Genomic DNA, 21,693 nt, shown 5'->3' with positions numbered 1-21,693 from the left:
GGGCCGTGCAAAGGGCCGGAGAGGGGCTGGGGGAGGGAAAGGGGACACGCGTCTCTCTTCGTCTGCAATAGAAAGTTTTAAATACGCTCATTAAAATAATTGCTTTTAAAAAAAAGGCTCCCCCAGCCCTAGCGGGAGGAGTCCCAGGGCAGAGTCCTCCCTCGGTCCCCGACGCCGCGGTCCTCGGGGGCGGCCGAGGTCCTGAGAGGTGACGGAGGAAAGCCAGCGTCCCCGGTGGGCGGCTGTCCCCTGCCCCGGGCACGCGTCCTCTCGTGGCTCGGCGGCTCCCCACCGCCTGCCCTTACTCCAGCCCCAGGATGTAGTTGATGCCCTGGACCAGTCCGATGATCACCGGCTGCCAGGCCACCAGGTAGCGCAGCCAGTCCAGCAGCTGCCCGTACATGACGTGAGGCCTCTCCCAGCTGGGCGGGAAGGAGTTAAAGAGCCACGGGGAGAGGGGCGAGAGGAGCGTGGCCCACCGAGGAGCCACCCAAAGCGGCCACCGCGCAGGGGGACAGGGGGGACGCAGCCCCGACCCTCTGCAGCGGCAGGGAGGGATGGCTCCGGCCAGGCTCACCTCGGCTGCGCCGCGACGAGGAAGGTCTGGGGTGCAGCCACGTGTCCCGCGGGACGCGGGGGGCCCAGCTTCACCATCTCCTCCTCCTCCCGTGGGACGGGCAGGAGCTGCCTGCGAGCCAGGGCACCCACGCGCTGCGCAGGCAGCAACCCCAGCGCCTGGCTCTGCAGGGACCCGCGCTCCCCATGGGAACGTCCGGAGGTGGGAAAGCAAAACCTGGGCTCGAGTCACCCCCAGCAGCGGCGCGGGGAAGGGGACGGGGGTGAGCGTGGGGGCTGAGCCCCCCCACCGGCGGGCAGGGGCCAGGGGGTCGGCCATGAGGGGCTGCGTGAACATTTTCATCTCTCCCCCGAGGGAGCAGCAGCCCCGGCGGAGCCCGCGGCCCCACCGACGTGCCCATTGCTCCGTGCCAGGCGACGTGCCCAGCTCGGGACAGATTTTGCAGGGTCTCTGCCACCGCTGTGGGCTGGCAGCGACCTGCCCGGGCTGCCAGGCGAGCCCAAATGAGCAGCCAGCAGCACCCGGGCACGGCCCCGAGCCCCCGGTGTGCTCTCCCCGCTGCTCCCCTGTGCCAGGTGCTGGGTCCCACGAAGAGAAAGGATACGGGTTACTGAACATCCTCTTGAGATCCACCTTCTCTTTGCAGTACGGACACGTCTGCTTCTTCCCGACGATGCACCAGCCACGGATGCAGAACTCGTGAAACCTGGGGAGCAGCAGGTTAAGGGGAACTGCCTCGGGCTGGAGGAGGGGGGACACGACCCAGCGCGGAGGAAACCATCGAGCTTAATAAAGAAGTCACCCATGCAGCGGCGTGGGGGACAGGAAACATCCACGCCGCGCAAGGACGCCGCGTTGCACAACCGCGGTCCTTTCCTAGAAGGTGCAGCGCCTTCCAGGCACGGCGGAAGGGGCTCATGGGACGGGGAGGCATCGCAAGAGCCGCGACCGACGCACCGGTGAGAAACGAACCCTTCACCGAGGGCGGCCAGCGCGCACGTAGCCTGGCATGCGGTCACACCGCGGCTGGGTTAGGCCGACGTGGGCGACCGGGGCAGAGGCTGCAGGGAATCTCCTGGACAGCAGGGCGAGAGCCGGCAGCAGAGGACTGGCAGGGACGTGCCTGGCCGTGAAACGCCGTGGCTCCGAGCACCGGGAAGGTTTGCACAGCCCGGGAGAGCGCTGCAAACTCGACGGCGTGCGTTACGCGAGGCTGCTGCAAAGGCTTCTCGGGGATTAACAACACATTTAAGGAATTTCTCCCAGGGCCTGACTTCCAGGAGCCAGCTATGCTCCGTCACCGCAGACGGATGATGAGAATTTGCCCAACCCGAGCACAGTCCAGGAAAGTCACGGGGAAACACGAGGTGGCTGCAGCCGCGGCCCAGCTCCGGGGCAAGGCGAGGCTGCTTGCCGTGACGGGGGACTCCGCCACGCACGAACGAGGGTGTCATCGAGCAAACAGAAACTCCCCCAGGTGATGCCTCTGCTGCTCAAGAGTCAATGATGGAGTGCAGCAGCGGGAGCCGCTCCCTCCTTGGCCCCGGGAGCCAACATTGACATTGCCGGGCCGCCAGCCAGCCCTCGCCACGAGCACCGACTCCCCCGACAGCCACGAATCCCCGCCAGCCGCCGCAGGCCGGGTGACACACAGGCCCGGGCCCCGCGCGGGGTCGGTTGCCGGGGCCAGGCCAGCGTAAACCTCGCCAAACAGTTTAACAGCGTTTAAATTTAGGCAACGTGTTTTGCCAGCGTGACCTTTGCTCAGTCGCAGTTTGGAAACCACCTCGCAGCCAGTAACACAAGCGGTGCCAGAGGACATCCCATCTCCACCGCTGAGTCACCGCCGGAAAAAACCCCAATCTGGCCTCAGCTGGGGCTGAGCAATGGCCAGGACTTCCAGTTTCAAAACCGACTGCGCACCAGTCAGCTGACGGGGAGGGCACTGAAAACCCCGTGCGCAGCCGGAGGAGTTTTGGGGAAGGAGGAAGCTGCCGGGCTGCAGCTGGAGCCGGGCCGCGGCTGGAGCCAACCGGCGGCACCAGACTGGCAGGGCTGTTTTCTGGGGGATGCCAAGGGCGGTGTTTTCCCCCTGACTCTTCCCTCCGGAGGCTCTCAGCCAGGACCCACAGCTCTGGCTCTCCGACGAGGGGCCAGTGTGACACAGGCAGCCCAGCTCGGCGGGACCGGGGACACTTCATGCCCCTACCTCACACTGGAGCTGGCACGGCAGCAAGCGCCGGACAGACAGGTCCCAGCAGATTTGGCAAAGGCAGCTGGAAAGTGAGGTGGAGCTCCGCGGCAGCACCGCCGGGGCGGGGGGAGCTGGGGAGGGGAATGAAGAGGAAGCAACCGCTTGTAACGCAGACGGAGGCGGCGAGGAAGTGATTTCAGGGACACGCAGTACTCTGCCTCTTCCTGCGCCAGGTCAGCCGTGACACAGGCAAGGATCAAGTGCAGAATCAGCAGAATGGCCCCCAGTCCCAGGACGGGCGTTTCTGCACCCCAGGCGGAGGAAGCCGCGGGGCAGGAGCTCTCTGCTGCCAGCCCCGGCGGGGAGCCGGCGAGGCGAGGGGCTGGCTCCGGAGGAGAAGGATACACGTGGTTGCAGGAGAGGCGGTAGGTGTTCTCGATGATCCCCTCCTCGTTGACGTCGACGAAGATCTGCTGGCCGCAGACGGCGCAGACGCTGTCGGAGAGGTGCTTGGTGGGCATCCCCGAGGCGCTGTAGAACTGAGCGAGGGCAGAGCAGAGGGAGAGCGGTGACAGCGGGAGGGCATGCGTCCCACGCCCGCGCAGCTAAGCTTTAAGGAGGGCCGGGGTCAGCGCCCGAGGAGTCCAGCCTCGGCCTTTTGGGCTTAAAAACCTTGTTACAGGTCCGGCTGTGGGAAACAACTACAACAGGACAGGGAGCGGCTCAGTGACGTGGTGGCCCATCACACCCCGGTCCCTCTGCCAGCCCCACGCACCCCCTCCCCGTGCCGGGGACCACCCCTCTTCGCTCCACGACGGCCCAGTGAGTCGTCAGCTGCCTGCCAGGGCCGGTGCGCCCGCGCCGGGCAGCGAGGGCAGAGGCTGGGACGAGAGCAGGACAAGCTGGAGGTCACAGCTTTGAGGCAAGATGACAGCCTTGGGCCGGCAGCCGAATACGGCCCGAGCCTCCAGCCCCACGGGTCCCTGAAGCTCAGACGGCCGAAGAGCAGAGCGCAGAGCAGCCACCCCCCGCCATTTCCAAGCCTGTTGGCTCAGCACCGGCCTGACGCAGCACGCAGGAGGGCGCGGGCACGCAGCCGGGTCTCCCCGCAGGGAGATACAGAATCACAGAATAGCTCAAGTTGGAAGGGATCCGTAAGGATCATCGAGTCCAACCCCCTGCTCCCCGCAGGCCTACCTAACACCAAACCATGACTCAGAGCATCGTCCAGACGCTCCTTGAACTCTGACAGCCTTGGGGCCGTGACCACGTCCCCGGGGAGCCCCTTCCAGGGACCGACCGCCCCCTCAGTGAAGAACCTGTTCCTCATCTCCAGCCTGAACTGCCCCTGAGGCAGCTGCATCCCGTTTCCTCGTGTCCTATCGCCGGTCACCAGAGCGAGGAGCTCAACACCTCCCCTCCGCTGCCCCCCTTGAGGAAGGTGTAGGCTGTGATGAGGTCACCCCTCGGCCATGAGGTCACCCCTCAGCCCTCTCTTCTCCAAGCTGAACGAGCCAAGCGCCCTCAGCCGCCCCTCCTAAGTCTTGCCCTGGAGACCTTTCACCACCTTGGTCGCCCTCCTGGACACGCTCTCATCGTTTGATGGCCTGGCCTTGAGGCGCCCAAGACCGCACACAGCGCTGGAGGTGGGGCCGCCCCAGCGCGGTGCGGAGCGGGACAGTCGCCTCCCTCGGCCGGCTCGCGGTGCCGTGCTGGATGCGCCCCGGGGCACGGCCGGCCCCTTTGGCTGCCAGGGCACGCTGCTGGCCCGTGTTCAACTTGCCGTCAACCCAGACCCCCAGATCTCTTTCCGCGGGGCTGCTCTCCAGCCTCTCGTCCCCCGGTTTGTACGTAGAACCAGGATTACCCCGTCCCAGGTGGGGAATCCCGCACTTGCTCTTGTTAAATTTCATGCGGCTGGTGATTGCCCAGCTCTGTCTATCCAGATCTCTCTGTAAGGCCTCTCTGCCCTCAAGGGTGTCCACAGCTCCTCCTAGTTTAGCACCATCAGCAAAACACGTCTCAGGCAGAGACCTGGCACAGCTTCACTCCAAGCACCCGACGGAGGCCTGGGGCTGCCGTGCCAGCTGGCGGCAGCGTCCTCCCGGCAGCCCTGCGGCCAGGCCAGACCCTCGGGGAGCACCCGGGCTGCTGCAGGCCTGTCCTGGGCGCCCACCACCCACCTCGGGAGAGACCCAAGCTCTGCCAAGGTGTCCCAGTGCGAGCGGAAGGCGGCTGGCGAGGGGCTGGGGCTCCGCCGTCCTGCCAGGCAGCACCGCCACGGAGCAGCAGCAGAAAGCTCGGAGAGGAGGAAGAGGAGGAAACACAAAGTCCAAGACCCTAAAGAGCTGCTGCAAAGAAGCAACATGACCTACTCCACCGGCGCCCTAGGTCACGTATTTTTTTCATATAGTGGGGTTTTTTGATACCAGGTGAGTGGGCTACAGATTTCAGGCCACCGCTGCAGGCACGCAGGACCACAGCCTCTGTCCACAGGGAGCAGGAGCTGCAGTGGGTACGAGCAGCAGAAGGAAGCCCACGGCGCGAATCCTTCCCTGGTGGCTGCAGGTCAGGAGTTAACGCACCCGCAGCGCAGCCCCAGAAACGGGAGCGCTCTTCGGCACAGGAGATGTTAAAGGCCCAGGCAGAGAAATATTTGTCAGGAGTTTAGAGGGGCCGAACAGATCCTTCCACTCCTCATTTCTGGTGCTTCCGAGGATGAGGGGATACCCGCAGAGGCTTTGCTCTTAAGGAAGGATCTCGGAGCAACTCTGTTACGTCAGAAACCTCCCAGCCCGGACACCGGGGTAGTGGGCGCAGAGAGAGCACAGCGGGAAGGGCAGCAGCCTCAGGCAGCCCTTCCTCAAGGGGGGAGCTTGACGCACTTTCCCGTTTGGGGGAGGCAAAAGCTACTGCTGCAACTGACTCGTTCCAGGCCCCCCCGTAACGGGGCAGGACCCTCGCCTGGGGGACAGCACGGCGTTAACTCACCCCGATCGTCGAGGCCATGTAATCCGCACACATCTCGGCAAAGTCCCGCTCCAGCACCCCGTAGTAAAGACCGTAGAAGAGGAGGGAGATGCCAAAGTCCATCGCGTCTTCTGGTTTGATTCTACAACAGAAGAGCCCAAACGACATCAAAAGCTTTGTTTGGGGGGCTGCGGGGGTGCAAAGCCCACGCGCTGACACAGCCCTCGGCACTAACTCCATCGCAAGCGCGGTCCACCAAGGCAGCGGACACTCGTCACCAGGAAGCAGCACCCGCAGAAGTCTTCCAGTGCCTGCCCAGCACAACCCCAGTCCCTGCTCCTGGGACGCTTCACCTTGGCCGTCAACAAGCAGCGTTTGAAGGGAGCTGTGGGTGTAACACCCCAGCTGCTGAATACCTGCTGCCCATCACCCTCACCAGCCTCTGGAACGAGCAACTGCAGCAGTCTCCAACTATCTCGTGCACCAGGTCAGCTCCCAGTAAGCTCCCAGTTAACACTTCCACGTCTCTGCAGGCAGCTGCCAGGTCTGCTCGCATTCCAGAGAAGGAATCGACCTCTCTAAACACAAAGATGGCTCGGGCTAGGGTCCCCTGCTACCACACCTGGGCTGGCTGCTTGTTGCAGGTACCTCTTTATCAGGGCAGCAAAGAAAATCCCACTGCTGCCCCCGGGCTGGACACGCGCAGAGCTGGAGGAGCCGCCGGCACGGCTGAGGTGGAAGCAGAGCTCTCCAGCGACCTGGACCAGTTCAGGCACCAGCATCTCACCCGTGATGCTCCCAGCAGGGAGAGGACACCCCAGGAGCCTCTTTGGCCCCGTTTATCAGATTGCTACAACAACTCTTTTTCCAGAGTCGCAGCCAACGCCTTATTCCACAGGGCGTGTTACATCCCCCGCCCCGGGAGGGGGACCCGAAAGATTCACTCACCTGAATAATAAGTTAAGACCAAAAAGCGTAAACATCACAGCCATGTACCCTACGATTCCAGTGGCATAGCTGATCTTGTATATTAGTAGAAACCATTTATAAACCAGCCTGTAAAGAATTAAAACAAGAATTTAACTACTTTTTTCTGAATTTTTTCCTGAATGAAGCTGCACCAAGCACCGAAAGAGTTTTACTTTTTAAACCTGGATAGTGTTGTTTGCAGACGCTTCACCTACCCATACGCATGGCCAACAGAGCTTTAAATTTCTAATTCAAGCTACAGATCCACTGCCGCCACGGGCTGCTCACGGTCTTGACTTCCAAACTAGAAACCTCAGGATCTCCCAAGGCCGTAAGCCAGCGTGCTTCACGCCGGGAATGCCCTCAGCGAGGCTAGCAGCCCACGCTTGGGTACTGCGTGCACCGGGCTGGCTGCCAGCAGCCGGTTAGCGCTTCACACCGAGCGACGCGGGCAGCACAAGCAGGGGTTGCGCGCCCCTGGGGTGCAAAGTTTAAGACAATGACTTGCGGCAGCGAAACTGGAAAGAGCTCCTTGTAACGGTTACCCTGGGGCGGAGGAACACGGGTACTAACCTGGGCGTCGTCTGTACCAGAGGTTTTCGAGTTGCCCTGAAGGTGACAAAAGCTGTGACCGCTGAGAAGAGCACCCAGATTACCAGGAACCGCCACCAGTACAGCTTGATCGTGAAATACAGAGGCACTACCCACATCTGGAAGAGGGTCACCATCTGCAGGAACAGAGGAAAGGCATTTTGAGCGGGTTCTCTGCTCATCAGACATCAGGAACGCCCTGCCAGTCCTGGCAGCCGTTCTGCCTGCATCAAAGGGCCCTGAATGGCACCAGGAAACGCGGGAGGTTTGGTCTGTGGCACCCAGCGAACAGGCCCAGAGCCTGACTGAGGGAGTCGGGGCAGCAGCCAGGCCATCTTTGGCAGCAAAGGACTAGAGCTGGAGGGAGAACGCAGAGGGAACATCTCCAGAGGGAGGTACGGGAGATGATCCGCCTAACTAGTTCTTGTAAGAAGTCTATATAAACCTTCCTGGTCCCGAATGCTGCAACCGCAGACACCTCAGGCAAGTATTAAACAAGGAGACAGGCACAGGGGAAAAGGCTTCAGGCTCGCCTCTGCCCTACAGCCTGTTCCCAAAAGGGATCTATGGCCGTGCAGCTGAGTTCCTGCAGCGCTGTCGGAAGCAAACAGGGAAACAGTTCAGTTTGAAGTTCATAGAGGATTACATTTATTGCCTGGAAACATTAATTATGATAAGGAAGTCAGAGTGAGGTTGGTTCTGGTAAAATAGCAGTCCCTGACAAGGGGCAGGTCTGCTCAGCAGACAGTGCTGCCGGGCAAGCACCTCTTGTAACGGAAACTTGAGGCCTCCAGGCGCGTCCATCCTCATCCCTAGCTAGAATCCCCACACGCTCCTGGACAGACGAGGGTATCTCCTGAAAGGAGGTCGTAGCGAGGTGGGGGTCGGTCTCTTCTCCCCAGGAACAAGCGATGGGACGAGAGGGAACGGCCTCAAGCTGCGCCAGGGCAGGTTTGGGTTGGGTATTGGGAAAAACTTCTTCCCCAAAGGGCTGTCAGGCCCTGGCCCAGGCTGCCCAGGGCAGGGGCTGAGTCCCCATCCCTGGAGGGATTTAAAAGCCGGGGAGATGTGGTGCTTGGGGACATGGTTTAGTGGTGGCCTTGGCAGTGCTGGGTTAACGGTTGGACTCGATGATCTTAAAGGTCCTTTCCAACCTAAACGATTCTGTGATTCTGTGATTCTATGATCTCCACACCAGGCAAGAGGAGAAAAACAGGGACACGCTTCTCATCAGCTAAAGGACGGAATCGCTCAGCACTGGCATCCAGCCTCAGAGACAAAAGGGCTGCGTGGGAGACACTTACGTTGTAGGAGCGAGGGTGCCTCTGTTTCCACTGAACCAACAGAAGCTGTGCCACCACGAGCGTGGCGATAAGGATGAGGACCATTTCGGCATGCATAGCCTCGTGCCCACGGTGCTTGGCGTGCATCCGCGCGTGCTCCACCCTGCAGCGACAGGGAAAAGGCGGCTGAAGAGCAGGCGGGCACAGACCGCGCGCTAACGGCACGGCGGGGCCGACAAACGCCTCGGCACGGGGCAGCCACGAAGAGCAGAGCGAGAGACACCACGAAGGCGCGTGGTGGGGACGGGTGCTGTGTGGCAGTCCGGAGAAGAAAGGACAAAAGGCTGCCCTGAGACCAGCTCATTTTTAAACCGCGAAAGCCAGGACTGCTATCCAGCCCATCCCAGTGTGAACGAGGCAGAGAGAACTCACGCTGACGTACCTGAACTAAGAAACGCGGAGTGCGCGTTTCGTGTAGCTCGCCCGGCAGCTCAGCGGTGCAACAGCGTCAGCCGAGCGGCCGTTTGACACCACGAGCGTGCGCTAACCCTCAATACCAAACCCTCAGCCCCGTTTCAGAGACACCAGCACCGTTCTCCCTCTCGCCCAGCGAGGGAAAGGCTGGAAGGGCAGGGGGGCATGGTCTACAGCCAGCAAAACCCACAAACCCCAGCAAATCGCTTCGCTCTGTCCTGGGCAACCCCATTTGCATCCTGGAGCAAGCAATTTCCAAACTGATGCTCTACAGACACCTGGGGTTTCTTTGCACCTTGTGCTGTTTGATCAAAAACCAAGGCAGAATTAAGACCTGTAACACCCTTACACCTCGGTCTTAAGCTGACAAGACAGTTCAAGTCAGGGGGGGGGGGAAATCCAAACCCAACAAATATGCCAAATTCTCTGATCTTAATTCGTCCTCTGTGAATTAACCCTGAGAGAAGACCAGTCTTACTATGCTTTTCAACAAGGGTCTGACTGAAATTGGTTTGGCTAAGGGAAGAGGAGGAATAACTAGAAGCGGTTTAAAAGAAAAACATTAGTGTTGCCTTTTAAGACAGTTCATGCTTCCCCCTAACAAGTAACGCTGCGCAGGGGAGGCTGACCCTGTCCTCTCCCGCCGCAAACACGGGCTGCGCTGCTGGTAGCTGCGGGCAGGAGCAGGAGCTCAAGCTGTACGCGTCGGTTCACCTCGCAACACAGACTCACCTCCATCTCTCCTCTGGGGACAAGTGCGAAAGATCGACCTGGGGGGAAAAAAAAACCAAAAACAACGTTGAAGAAATCAGCCGCTGAAGTTTGGGAGCAGCAGTACCAGCCCAGGAGGGACAAGGTATTTCCGTCAGCCCCCCAAGCAGTGCAGAGGCTGGTTTATGCCCCAGGCGAGCGAGGCTGTGCTGTGGCTGCGCTGCCTGGCCACCGCGGGTAGCACCGAGGCGGCACCCGGCTCCTTCATCTCCTGGTGAGACCCCCTGGGTGCCGGCAGCGGCCTCAGCTGCAAAGCCATCCCGTGAGACCCCCGGGGCTGCTCCTCGAGAGCTTAAAGAAGGAAAACCCTGGATTCAGAAGCTTTAAACAAGAAACCTCGAGGTGCCCATCGCGACACCACGGCCCAGTGCTGTCCTTCGACCCTCCGGGCGGCACGGCAGAGCTGTGAGCCCCCTGCTCCTCCACCGCCTGCGAGTACCTTTCCCCTTACACGCCCGTATTTCGCTGCAGCCACGGCTCTGCCCACCACCCCGCGCTACGCGTGCCAGAGGAACTGGTTTAAGTCCCACGTTCACAACCCGGCTGGGTGTCTCTGGGCATGGAGGAGCGATCCCAGCGCAGGTCGGAAACAGGACAGGGAGTCCAAAATCCCACCCGTCTGCAGGACAGGGGGTGGTGTCTGCACGCCAGCAACAAACCATCCCCAAAAAAAATTTTTCAGAAAGAACTGGGGAAAAAGAAAGATTTAGGACTTGCTTTGCTGACAGGGCTGGAAGTTTCTCCCAAGTGTTACAGGCAGCAAAGTTTTTGCCCAACAGGAGCAACCAAGAGCGACAGGAGTTGCTGTTATTAGGGATGAGAGGTGATGGGCTGGCCTAATCCGTGCTTAACACAAGCCAAAACCGCCAGGCTGGAGGCAGGGGGTTAAGGACATCCTCCGCGTGACGGGTTTAGGGGACAGAAGGAACCGGACTACAGTGATTTAAAAGCCGCCCTCTGCAGAACTGTGACTCTGTGCTCATCTACTCAGCCTGCAAGTGAGCAGCACCGAGGCCTCGCCCAGAGGCCGAGTCTCACAGAATCCCGTTTCCCCCCGTGAGGTTCGGTGTGAATGCTCTCACCACGAGGCGTTCGGACCGGGGAGGGCTGGGGGGACCTTCAAGATCACATTTCAGCTTTCTCTTGGAGCTTTATATCTGTACATAAGAGCTGAAGAGGCCTCCAGCACCGGTCACGTCCCTGCACGGGTGACACTCGTCCCAGCACCAGTGCAAACCCTGACGCACGGCGCCGGGGATACAGCAAACGAAATCCCGCAGCTGTGACTTCACGTGGCTTTTCCTGGGTGAGACGCGGAACCCCATCTGGCTGGAGACCCTCCGGCACGGCCGAGGGGCCGGCTCTGCCCCCGGCACAACCGCACGCAGGGCTGGCCAGCCCCGAATGACCCCCGCCCGACGGATACCAGCAAGCAGGCACGGAGCCATAAGAAGAAAGATCAAAAACAAGTCACGGCAAGGACTTTGTTATCGCGCTTTCCTTCACACGCCAGAGATGTGGACACAGGGACGGGCTCCACCTCGCCCCAGCCTCTGATCACCGGGTACGGAGCCGCCGGCTCGGCTTCAACCTTTACCCCCGGGCTCTCCTGGGGACGGCGCGGCAGATGCACGGTGCCACGCCACCACCGCCGGCGACGCGCGGCAGATCCCTCGGGGCTGTTCCCCAAATAGGTGTCTCGCAGCCAGCACCTCCGATGGCACCCGTGCTCGGCCGAGGACGTGTGCGGCCGCCTCGCTTCCTCTGCGGCACCTAATTATACCCCGGAGTGAGGCGGCAGGGAGACACACGCGTGGCAGCAATCCGTCTGCGTGCTGTTACACATCTGCTGTGCTCCACCCTAGAGCAACACCTGCGAGAGATTCGGTCCCCGAGGCCTTTGAGAAGCACTTCAGTACTCAGATGCAAAATATAGAGTGATGAAAATCCCTGTTCGAGCTTGCTGCTTGCGTAGGAAACCGCGTGTAGGTGGTGACGATCTGACACCGGCCCCGAGAAATGCGCTCGTATCGCCCGAATTCCCCCAGCTCTTCTGTTCCTAAAGCATCCACGTCCAGATTAACCAGTTCAGGCGCTGCTTTCCCTTCAAGAAGTCAGCTATGCGATTCGTAGTTAGAACAACTGCTCCGACAAACAGTAAAAAACAGATTTTTTTTTTTTTAAAACGTTCTCAAGTCACTGCAAGCGGGAGAAGCCGAGAAACCCCAAGTGCTGGTTGGCCCAGCTCAGCTCCGGCGCAGGTCAATCCCCCGGCGAGCTCTGGGACATCACCCGCTGCCACCCCCAGGAGATCCCTGCTCCCCCCAGTCCTCGCCGGAGGAGGACATTTTACAAGCACGGACAGTCCAGCACCTTCAAAACACATCAATTTTTTTTTTCCCCTATACATTGGCATCTGCTCACTCCTCTGTGCCGCGCCAGCAGCCGCTCCATCTGCGCCGGCCTGCCCCACGCTTAGGGAACACTGCTCAGCCTCCTTTCTTCAGCATCTCCCCCAAACCTACAAATTCTTCCGGCAAACGAGCTAAAGCCTTCGCAGCCCCAAACCCTAAGGAAATCCTGCTGGCATTTCACAAAGAGAGCTTCCTACCTAGCTGTCCCCAAAGCCAACAGCAACCGCCGCGTAAGCTGTCCTCGCTGTGCAGCACAGCGTCCGACACGATTTTCCCTCAGTGACAGGGACTGAGCTTTGCCAGATTCCCCAGAGCGTAAAGCTCCCGAAATAACTTCGTTAAGGGGGGCCGGGACGCGAGGGCCGGGACGTTCAGGCAGAGACGGAGCGATCTGATGACTGTCAGACACGACTTGGCAGCGCGGCCACCCCAAGCTGGCCCTTCCAGTTAACTCCTCCTCGATCCGCACGCTCTCTTAGCACAGAAGTCTAGTTTTGGTTCTAAAAATGAACAGCGATGGTGAATCCAAGCGCGAGAGATGGTGCCAGGAAGCACCTGCTCTCGCCGTTAGGCGTTCGCTCTGTTTCTAGTTTGGGTTTGTCTCGTTTTAACAACCAATTTTTGGGTCCCTTTCTATCCCCGTCAGCTAGGCTGAAGAGCCTCTGCTCTTAAATCTCCCTTTGCCAGACCAGAGAAGGGTTAGGCAAGAACCACGAGGATGACCGAAGTATCTGAAGGTCTCCTCCACCAAGCCTTGAGCACCAACCCACTCCCGCTGCCGGTACCAGCCCAGGACCCGCTGTGTGAGACCAGCTAGAGCTCTTAGAATAAACTGTTCTTGTAAAAAAATAAGGAATCAAGAATGACACATTCTGCCCTCTGCCTGCTCCATAACTCACAAACAGCTCAAAAAACCCCAACTCCCTCTGGGTGATGACTGGGAGAAATTGGATATCTATGACTAAAGTCTAATTCCTTCCTCGGACACGGCGTCGTGGCCTTTGGAAGAAACTCACACCGCTCCCCAGCGTTCGGCAGGGGATAACGCCCCAAAGCCACCACAAACCTGGGATCCCCGTCACCGGGACGGTCAAGAGAATTACCTCCCTCCACGAAAAGGCAATGGTTGCGCTCACCTGTAATGCAAAACCCGACACCGCCTGTTTCTCGCAGTCCAGAAGCAGAGGGACAGGAGGATCTCCAGGCACGCGTCCCAGCCGCCCTGCCACGAGCCGGTTGTAATCTCCTTACCCGCTAAATCTGGGAAGGAGGTAAGGAGAACATCTCGAGGATGGAGAATAAGCAGCTGCTGATTTCAGTTCCAAGCTACAGACCAACCTACAGCTCCTGTTGTGCGGCTCCGCTGCGTTTTGGCCATCGAAACCAACAGCATCTGCTGCACACAGCACCGGGCAGAGGCACGGGGGCTGAGGGTCCGGGACGCCCGGGACCCCATCTCACCTTTCCCACAGCCCCAGTATTCGTTTCACATCACCCACTGGGAACAACCTGAAACAACTGGAAGGTAAATCTCAAGAGCGCCGAGAGCCTGGCCATTCACCTGAGGCAGGTTTTGAAGAGGCAGGGCCCTTTCGTGAAAGTCTGAGGAAATTTTGGAATCTCAGTTCCTCGTTTCTCCTGCTCATAAAACAGCGCAGCAACAACGGGCAGGGAGCAGAAAGGCCCCGACCGATCAAACGCTTCGATAATTGTAAATGAAACCTTTGAGGACAGCCTGAGTTACAAGCAGGCACTCGGCGTTTATCCCGTGCGGGCGCACCCAGCGAAACACGAAACTGCTTTCGGATCTCCACCGCGCAGCCCAAAGGGCTGCCGAGAGCTCAGGACAACACAAGCAGAGGGATTTTGTCCCGACGGACGCGGACTTTGTGGAATCACAGCACAGGGATAAGCACAGCCCTGCGTGCACCTCCTTATCGGCTGCCTCCTCGCGACGCCCTCTCAGCCAGCCCCAAAAGCTGTTTCCCACCGGACTGAAAAACAGGAATTTCACTTTTGAGGATCAGAGGCTTCAAATCTTCCACGTTTTTAGAGGGAAGAGGTTTCCCATCTGCTGCTGGCACTGAACTAAGGCGCTGACAAGTGCAACAGTCTACCGTTTGCTTAAGCCCTTGCTTTAAGTCCCGCTTATCACGATGGGAGAGGTTCAGGGGAGGATGCCAGGCTCGCTTGTTCAGAGAGGGGCTCGGACAGCCTGCTTCCCGCGCGCACACGTACACCTTGGCGTTCTGCAAAGCCTGCCTGGTAAAACACCTCTCCGGCATAAAAAGCCACCAGTAAATATGTTAAAAAATAACAAGCGGCAACTCAAGAGCGACCGATTCGTGGTTTAAGACGTTCGGTCACTGGATTTGAGGCTGAATCCTCCTGTCACCCGACCGCGCCGCTCTTTGGCAGCGACACGCGGCACAGGGAGGACGCAGAAGCCCTCGCCATGCTTCAGGCAGACGGTCTCGCCTCGCTCGCACAGCTCAGCCGTACACGAGGGAAGCTCCACGACTTGACCCTGCCAGTAAACTTCCCAAACGCAACCTTCAGCACCTGACAATTTTTAAGCCAAACTACCAATTCTTGAGGAAAAGCACTGAAAACCCCCCAGCTGCAGCAGCTGTCTTGTCCCCCCCGTGCCGCTGCTCCCGCGGTTCCACACAGAGCCGCTCCACAATTGGAAGGAAAGCTCCCGAGCACGACGCGCGGGTGACGGCGAAGAGCTGCGGCAAAGCCCAGGACAGCAGTGCGGTTACGGTGCGGCGGCAGGCACGCCGCGGCAGACGCACACGCCGCGCTCCAGTTGCGCAGAAGCAGGCGAGCCCCTGCTCCCAGTTCCAGCTTTCCGAGCAGATTTTCTTTTTTTCTTTTTTTCAGCTCTGTAATTTTTCATCTCCAGGAACGCTCGAACGCCAGCATGGGAACAGCGGGAACTTCGATTGAAGCCCTCTGTCTCACACGGCTTCAATTCCCCAGGAGCAACAAAGGCCACTAATTATCTCGGCGCAGAAGTTCGCAGGGCGCAGCACCAAGGTGACAGGCAGAAGTCGCTGCCAGGAGGGAACGCTGCCCGCGCTGCCGGCGTCCGAAGGCACCCCCAGCAGCCCCACGTGCTCCTGTGTTCTCCGAAATGCAAATCCCACCCTGGTCCTGCGTGGCTTTTCCAGCAGCGAGTTTTACGGTCAGGGAATGAAGGAACAGCAGAAAGGCTTGGCAGGTGCCGAAGGGCCCAGCTGGTGTTTGCAGGGCCCCTCTTCAGCCGCACCGGCTTTGGGGACCCCGTCTCGAAACAGGAGCTTTGGCCCCTTCAGGGATGCAAAGTCCTTCAGCGGGGCTCGTCCCCGGGCGCCCCGGCGTGCCGTGTCCCCACACGGCTCAAGGCTGTCCCCGAGCCTCCCCTGCAGCACCGCCTCCTCCCCCTGCTCCCCCCAGCCTCCTCTGCCCACCTCCGGGCAACTCCTCCATCCACATCCAGCCCCTCGCCCCCGGCCGCCCGCCCCAGCGCCCCCGAGACCCGCGGGGACCCCACAGCCCCCCAGGGCCCTGCAGACCCACTGCGGCTCACCAGGAAGAGCCCGAAGGTCCCCTTACCCAGAGCCCCCCAGTATCCCCCTGCCCCAGGGACCCCCCATGTCCCCCTGTCCCAGGGACTTCCGACCAATGTCCCCCTGTCCCAGGGACCCCCAGAAGCTCCCAGCTTCCCCCTGCCCCAGGGACCCCCAATGTCTCCCTAACCCCGGGATCCCCAATGTCCTCCTAACCCAGAGCCCCCGCAATGTCCCCCTGTCCCAGGGACCCCCAGAAGCTCCCAGCTTCCCCCCACCCCAGGGACCCCCAATCTCCCCCTGCCCCAGGGACCCTCAGAAGCTCCCAGTGCCCTCCTGCCCCAGCCCCCCCAGCCCTACCACCCCCCACATCCACTCTCCCCCCAACCCTGCAAGCCCCCGGCGCCCCAGCACCCGGCCCCGGGCGCCCCCGCAGCCCCAGAGCCGCTCCGTGCGCACCCCGGCCCCCCGCTACCTCCTCCACATCGCGCTCGACGGGGCCTCCAACCTCCACCTCCAGCACCGCCGCCATCTTGCCCCCCCCCGGCCCCAGCGGCCAGCTCCTTCCGCCACCCTCCGCCAATCACCGGCCACGCCACCGCCCCTCCGACCAATCGCTGGGCGCGGCGCTTCCCGGATGGCCAATCAGAAGAGAGAAGGGGTAGGACAGCCGTCAGAGGTAGAAGGAAGGGGCGCGCTGTCACGGCCAGGGATCATCTGCCATTTCCAGTCGTGGAGCGGGACGCACGGCCCCCGCCGGCGGGCCCGGTTACACGGGCTGCCTCGCACCGCGGGGCCGCCAATACAACGCTCCCTGTTCGCCGCCTCCCCCCGCCGCCCCGCTCCTTCCCGCTGCCGCCTCACGCTGTTTCGCAGGGAGCGCACATGGCAGACGGTCTCTGAGCGCCCTCCGCGCCGGGCGGTGACGCGGCGCTGCTGGAGGACTACGTATCCCGTCAGGCACCGCGGCGGCGGCCCGGGCCGGGGGCCGGGCCTGGGCCTGGGGTCGGCCGGGGGCCGGGGGCCGGGCCTGGAACTGGGCCGGGGGCCGGGGGCCGGGCCTGGAACTGGGCCTGGGGCCGGGGCCGGGGCCGGGGGAGCCGAAGCGAGGCGGGAGCGGTGAGGTGTGGAGCGGCGGGGAGCGGGGTCAGGGGTCAGGGGTCACGCGGTTCGGGCGGGAGATTCAGGCGGCGGCTTCGGGATCGGTGCGGCAGGGAGGGGGGCTGTGGGGCAGGACTGGGGGGCACTGGGGGCGGTGAACGGGGGGGGCTGTGGGGCAGGACTGGGAGAGCTGTGGGGCAGGGCTGTGAGGGGCTGGGGGGGTGAATGGGGTGAGGGGGCTGTGGGGAGAGGGGCTGTGGGGCAGGACCGGGGGGTGAAGGGGGGGCTGTGGGGCAGGACTGGGGGCTACTGGGATGGCAGAATGGATCTGGAGGGGTTGTGTGGGGTCTGGGGACCCGGGGGGTGGAACTGGAGGGGCTGTGGGGAGGCGCTGGGGGACACTGGGGGGTTGTGAGTCAGTTGTGGGGGTTGGCGCTGTGGCAAAACACGGCTGAGGGGCGGTGGGACAGGGCTGGGGGGCTGGGGGTGACCGAGTGGGACTGCTGAGGGGCTGGGGGGTGAGGCTGGGGGGGTGTGGTTGGAGTCAGTGGGGACCAATGGGGGGCTGCCCCAGTGCCCCCCGCTTCGCACCATTGAAAGCGGGGTGGGCTGTGCTGCGGCAGGCGGGGGGGCAGAGGCTTGGCCGGAGCCGGAGCCCCGGCTCCTCCCTGCCGGGAGATGCTCGATCCTGCCGCAGACCTGCCTTCTCTCCCCACCAGGCGCCGGAGGGATCCGAAAGGAAGCTCGGTCCCGGCAGAGGGTTGTCTCCAGGGGATCCCGGATGGCTCCGGTTAAAATCAGCTACGTCGTGTCCTTCTCCTCGCAGGTCTCGGGGCGCTTCCTCGAGGGGGCTGGGTGGGAGGTGGGAGCTGCTGGGGTCTCTGAGGAGGGGGGGTCTCAGTACGGGGCGTGACAGGGTGCAGCACCACAGCTCTCCTCGTTAGGCACCGGCCGAGGGGCAATAATTAGTGCTGAAGGACAGAATTACACCGTGATTCTTCCTCTCCCAAAAAGCAGAGTGCTGTTTCTGTGGGTTACCAGAGTCCCCCGCTTCTCCCCTGCTCCCGGAACGATGGAGGTGAAGGGGAAGGTGGCCGGGGAGGGAGCTGGCGCGTGACGCAGCATCTCTGCCGTCATCTGCAGGACCCCAAGTACCCGGTGGAGAACCTGCTGCGTGAGGACGGCCTCCGTCCCTGGCTCGGCTGCCCCCAGGACCGCAGCAGGCAGCTGAGAGTGGAGCTGCAGCTGGAGCGAGCCAGTCCCATCGGCTACATGGACGTTGGTACGTCCCCCTCGTGCCAGGCGGGGCTGTGTCCTGGACGGGGCCGGCAGCCCCGAGCCTCACATCCCTCCTGCCTTAACCTAGGCAACTGTGGCTGCGCCTTCCTCCAGATCGAGGTGGGACGTTCCTCGTGGCCGCTTGACCGGCCCTACCTCACCCTGGTGCCCAGCGTCGCGCTGATGACGCCGGCAGACTCCAAGCTGGATCGGAACCGCTGCGGGGTCCGGATGTTTAAGGAAGGTAAAGATCGCCTGGTCCGAAGGGAGAGAGGCCCAGGGCAGAGCGGAGAGGCTGGGGGGATGGAAGGGGATGGGGAGAGCAGGGATTGCGGCCGTCCCGTTCGCTGCACAGCCTCGGGAGGGTCGAACCAGCTCTGCTCCCCTGCCCTGGCCTCTCCCGTGCCCATAATCCCCCTGCTGTCACCGTGTCCTGCTCCTGGAGGGGGAACAGTGGCACAGGGTGACGAGCGGAGGCGGGAGAGGTGCCGGGGTGGCGGTCCCCGCTGTGCCCCCTCCACCCCCACTGCTGTCCCCCTGCAGCAGATTTCCTGGCGCTGGCGGTGGGGCAGAAGTGGGACCGCCTGCGGCTCACCTGCAGCCAGCCCTTCAGCAAGCACAGCCAGTTCGGGCTGTCCTTCATCCGCGTGCGCACGCCGCTGGACCCCGAGGACCCCCAGCCGCCCCTGCCCTCGCAGCGAGGCCTGGTAGGTGCCTCCCGCGCCTCCCTGTGCTGGGAACCCGCCGGGAGACAGCCGTGACGGGGCTTCTCCTCCGCTGCCGCCACTCCTGCCCCATGGAGAGCGCGTGAGGGTGCCGCGCCCGGGGTGGAGGGCGCGGAGTGCCGCTCGCCATTCCCTGAGGCGTTCGTTCCCTTCTCCCGCAGGAGGCTGCCGAGCCCACGGACGTCCCCTGGCGCTCCAGCCCTGCCTTTTGCCGGACTTTCTTTCCAGAACCGCGCTCGTAAGTAGCCTGGTCTGGTGCCTCTCCGTCCTCTCCCTGCGCAGCCGGGCCTGGAGCCGCGGCTGCCTGCTCTCGCCTCCCGGTGGGGCTGGCATCTCTCTGTCTCCAGGAGCTCCAGGGAGGAGGAGCAGCTGAAGAGCCGCCTGCAGCAGCTGGAGCCGGGTGCCTGGAGCCCAACCCGCCTCAGCCGCCCAGCCCAGATGGTTCTGTTGGCGGCGCGGAGCCGGGCACTGAGGCCCAGAGCCGGCACAGGTGACCTGGAGCTGCCGGCTGAGGACCCGGGAGGCCCTGCAGTGCCAGGTGAGGCAGAGCTGCCCGTGGCCAGCGTAGGGCACGTTTGCGGTGCAGGGAGCCTTTCCGTAGTTAGTATGCGCCCCCCAAAACTGTCCAAAGGGCACGGAGGACTGGAGGGATCCCAGCCGGGGCAGGCTGGGGTGAATCCATGGCTGCCGGGGCGCTCCCCGTGCCCGGAGAGAGCCCGTTTCCCCCACCGCGCTGGCAGGCAGGCCGTGCCCTGGCCAGGGTGGCCTTCCTCTGGACAAGTCATCCTCCTTGCCAGCGTGAGAGAAGCGTGGTGGTAAATCCCCCCGCTCACCTAGACACCTCCTGCGATCCGTTTGCTGTCCGCAGCGGGGCAGCTGGAGGAAGGAATGATCGTTTTGTGCCACACGGTTGTTTTCCCACCCATGAATGCTGCCGGTTCAGTTCTCGCCCGGCCCCTTCCACCGGTAGATCTGGCGCTGCTGGGCGGAGGGCAGGGTCACCCCTTGTCCGCTGTCCCCCAGGGTCCGTGCAGGATGTCCCCGTGAGAACCCGCAGGCCACCGGACGGCGGGCAGAGAGCTCCCAGCTCCGCGGGCAGGTAATCCTTCGGGTCACCGTGTTCCTCCTGCCCTCGCCCCGGTGATTCCTCTGCTCCGAGTCTTTCCTTGCCTGTGCCCGCAGGGCAGTGGGATCCAGGCCCTGGCTGGGGCCGGTCCTTCGCTCCTCTGGGCGGGCAGGACGCAGCGCAGCAAGCCCTAAGCTTACAACCCCTTGCAACGCCTCTGCAGGTCTCTGCCGGCCGCCTCACGGCCGTCCAGGTCGGGAGGAAGAGCCAGAGCCCGCAGCCACCGAGAGGGATGGGCCCGGAGGGGTGACGGCGGAGGGGACAGTGGTCACGGGGAGATGGGCGTCTGCCCCATCTGCTCAGGTGGGTGCGCGGCAGGGGCGTCCTCTGGCCTGGAACCTGTAAACGGGAAGAGTCTGCACGGCCGACCTGAGCGGGGAGAGGGACACACTGCTGGGGCAGAGCGCGGTGCATCTGTCCGTTCGTCCATCCACCCGCTGGCCGAGTCCCCTGAGCTCAGCGGTGCTCCCTGGGTGGGAGGCGAAGCGGTGGTGGGGTCAGCCCAGGGCTCCGTCCCTGGGCGCTGGGCTGGGTCCTGGCCCCGCCGCCCCCCCCGCACCGCAGGGAGCCGCCGAGGCCGAGCCCAGCCGCAGGAGAGCGGCTGTGGAGCTGCCGCCGTGCCGAGGTCGGCTCGAACCAGAGGCGGCTGGGTTTGAAGGGCTGGGGGGGGCGAGGGGACAGCAGTGGCTGCCACTGGCTCTGCCCTCCCTGCCTGCGTGTTGAACCCCAGCTTTTTGGGGAGAAGCAGCGGCGGCTCTGTAGCTGGGACATTCGCTCCCGCTCGGGCGGGGTGCCCCGAGGAGGGACGGCGCTGCGCATCACGGGGTGCCAGGACCTTTCGGGGAGGGCGTGAGCCCGAACCCCGTGCTCACCCCGACACCAGAGAGCCGACCGTGTCGCCTCCCCTTTCTGCAGGTCGCTTCAGCCTCGATCTCCTCCCCGTGCACGCCTCCAGCTGCGGGGAGGAAGACCCCGATGCAGCCTGGCCTTCCTCCCCGCCGGCGCGGGACGCCTGGGTGTCCTGCCCCATCTGTGAGCTGCCCTTCGGCGCGGCGGAGGTGGAGCGGCACGCCAGCACCTGTGGGGAGCGGGCAGGGACGCCGGGCGCGCCGGGCACCCCGGCCCCCCGCGTCGGGTAGGGCTGCGAGGGCAGCGGGGAGGGGGGACAAACCCCGTGTCGCCGCAGACGGGGGCTGAAGTCGCGGTGCTGCGGCGTTTGGAGACGCCGGACCGGAGCCCTACCTGCCCCGGTGGGCGAGCCGCTACCCGCGCTGGCAGAGCCACGCTGCTGGAGCTGGTTGTGGCACGGCGAGGCGCGTGGGCAGGAGCTGGGCAGGGAAGGAGCCTGCGCGGGAACGCCGGCCACGCTGGCAGAGGCACAGCGGCCTCCGGTAAATTTGTGGCAGGGCTGGCGTGGGGAGGGAGAGGCCACCTCCGTCCCCGCGGCCGGGCTTGGGGCAGCGTGGGGGGGACCCCACGGGTGGGGAAGCGCTGTAATGACGGGAGCTGCTGCTGGAGAAGAATAAAATAAAGGGGAGAAAGAGGAAAGAGAGAGAACGCCGCTGTGGGTGCCAGTGCGGCAGCGAGGCCTGGGGTGAGCATCGTGCCCAGGGCCGGTGGGGACAGCGAGGGCGAGGAGGAGGAGGATGGTCCGGCTTTTCCTGGC

At 62.9% G+C, this 21,693-nt stretch overlaps 2 protein-coding genes across 7 annotated transcripts; one reads left to right on the top strand and one right to left on the bottom strand.

Annotated features, from left to right (window-relative positions):
• Window positions 1-57: 57 nt before the first annotated feature.
• RNF121 (ring finger protein 121) lies at window positions 58-16,434 on the bottom strand. Of its 4 annotated transcripts, none has more exons than XM_087759188.1 (9): window positions 16,273-16,434; window positions 9,791-9,828; window positions 8,606-8,747; window positions 7,284-7,438; window positions 6,690-6,797; window positions 5,763-5,883; window positions 2,787-3,310; window positions 1,182-1,283; window positions 58-422 (listed from the first exon to the last, which is right to left on the bottom strand). In XM_087759188.1, the coding sequence occupies exons 1-9, from the start codon at window positions 16,327-16,329 to the stop codon at window positions 302-304; spliced, it is 1,368 nt and encodes a 455-aa protein (XP_087615314.1). In that variant the 5' UTR covers window positions 16,330-16,434; the 3' UTR covers window positions 58-301. The 4 variants fall into 4 exon arrangements, with proteins under 4 accessions (XP_087615314.1, XP_087615316.1, XP_087615317.1 ...); XM_087759190.1 differs by having other exon boundaries at window positions 3,177-3,310; XM_087759191.1 differs by having other exon boundaries at window positions 58-436; window positions 1,185-1,283; window positions 3,177-3,310.
• Window positions 16,435-16,477: 43 nt separating this feature from the next.
• XNDC1N (XRCC1 N-terminal domain containing 1, N-terminal like) lies at window positions 16,478-21,651 on the top strand. 3 transcript variants are annotated; one of them, XM_087759193.1, is made up of 10 exons: window positions 16,478-16,921; window positions 17,618-17,724; window positions 18,042-18,180; window positions 18,265-18,420; window positions 18,723-18,883; window positions 19,063-19,139; window positions 19,249-19,439; window positions 19,925-20,000; window positions 20,191-20,330; window positions 20,943-21,651. In XM_087759193.1, the coding sequence occupies exons 2-10, from the start codon at window positions 17,680-17,682 to the stop codon at window positions 21,164-21,166; spliced, it is 1,209 nt and encodes a 402-aa protein (XP_087615319.1). In that variant the 5' UTR covers window positions 16,478-16,921; window positions 17,618-17,679; the 3' UTR covers window positions 21,167-21,651. The 3 variants fall into 3 exon arrangements, with proteins under 3 accessions (XP_087615319.1, XP_087615318.1, XP_087615320.1); XM_087759192.1 differs by having other exon boundaries at window positions 16,481-16,921; window positions 18,720-18,883; XM_087759194.1 differs by having other exon boundaries at window positions 16,784-16,916; window positions 18,720-18,883.
• The last annotated feature ends 42 nt before the right edge of the window (window positions 21,652-21,693 follow it).

This window comes from Nipponia nippon, unplaced genomic scaffold (genome assembly GCF_047370975.1).
Source record: "Nipponia nippon isolate SJK-2023a ecotype South Korea unplaced genomic scaffold, ASM4737097v1 scaffold_2, whole genome shotgun sequence".
In the NCBI taxonomy this organism is placed as follows: Eukaryota; Metazoa; Chordata; class Aves; order Pelecaniformes; family Threskiornithidae; genus Nipponia; species Nipponia nippon.
This window is presented reverse-complemented; position numbering and strand designations above follow the sequence as displayed.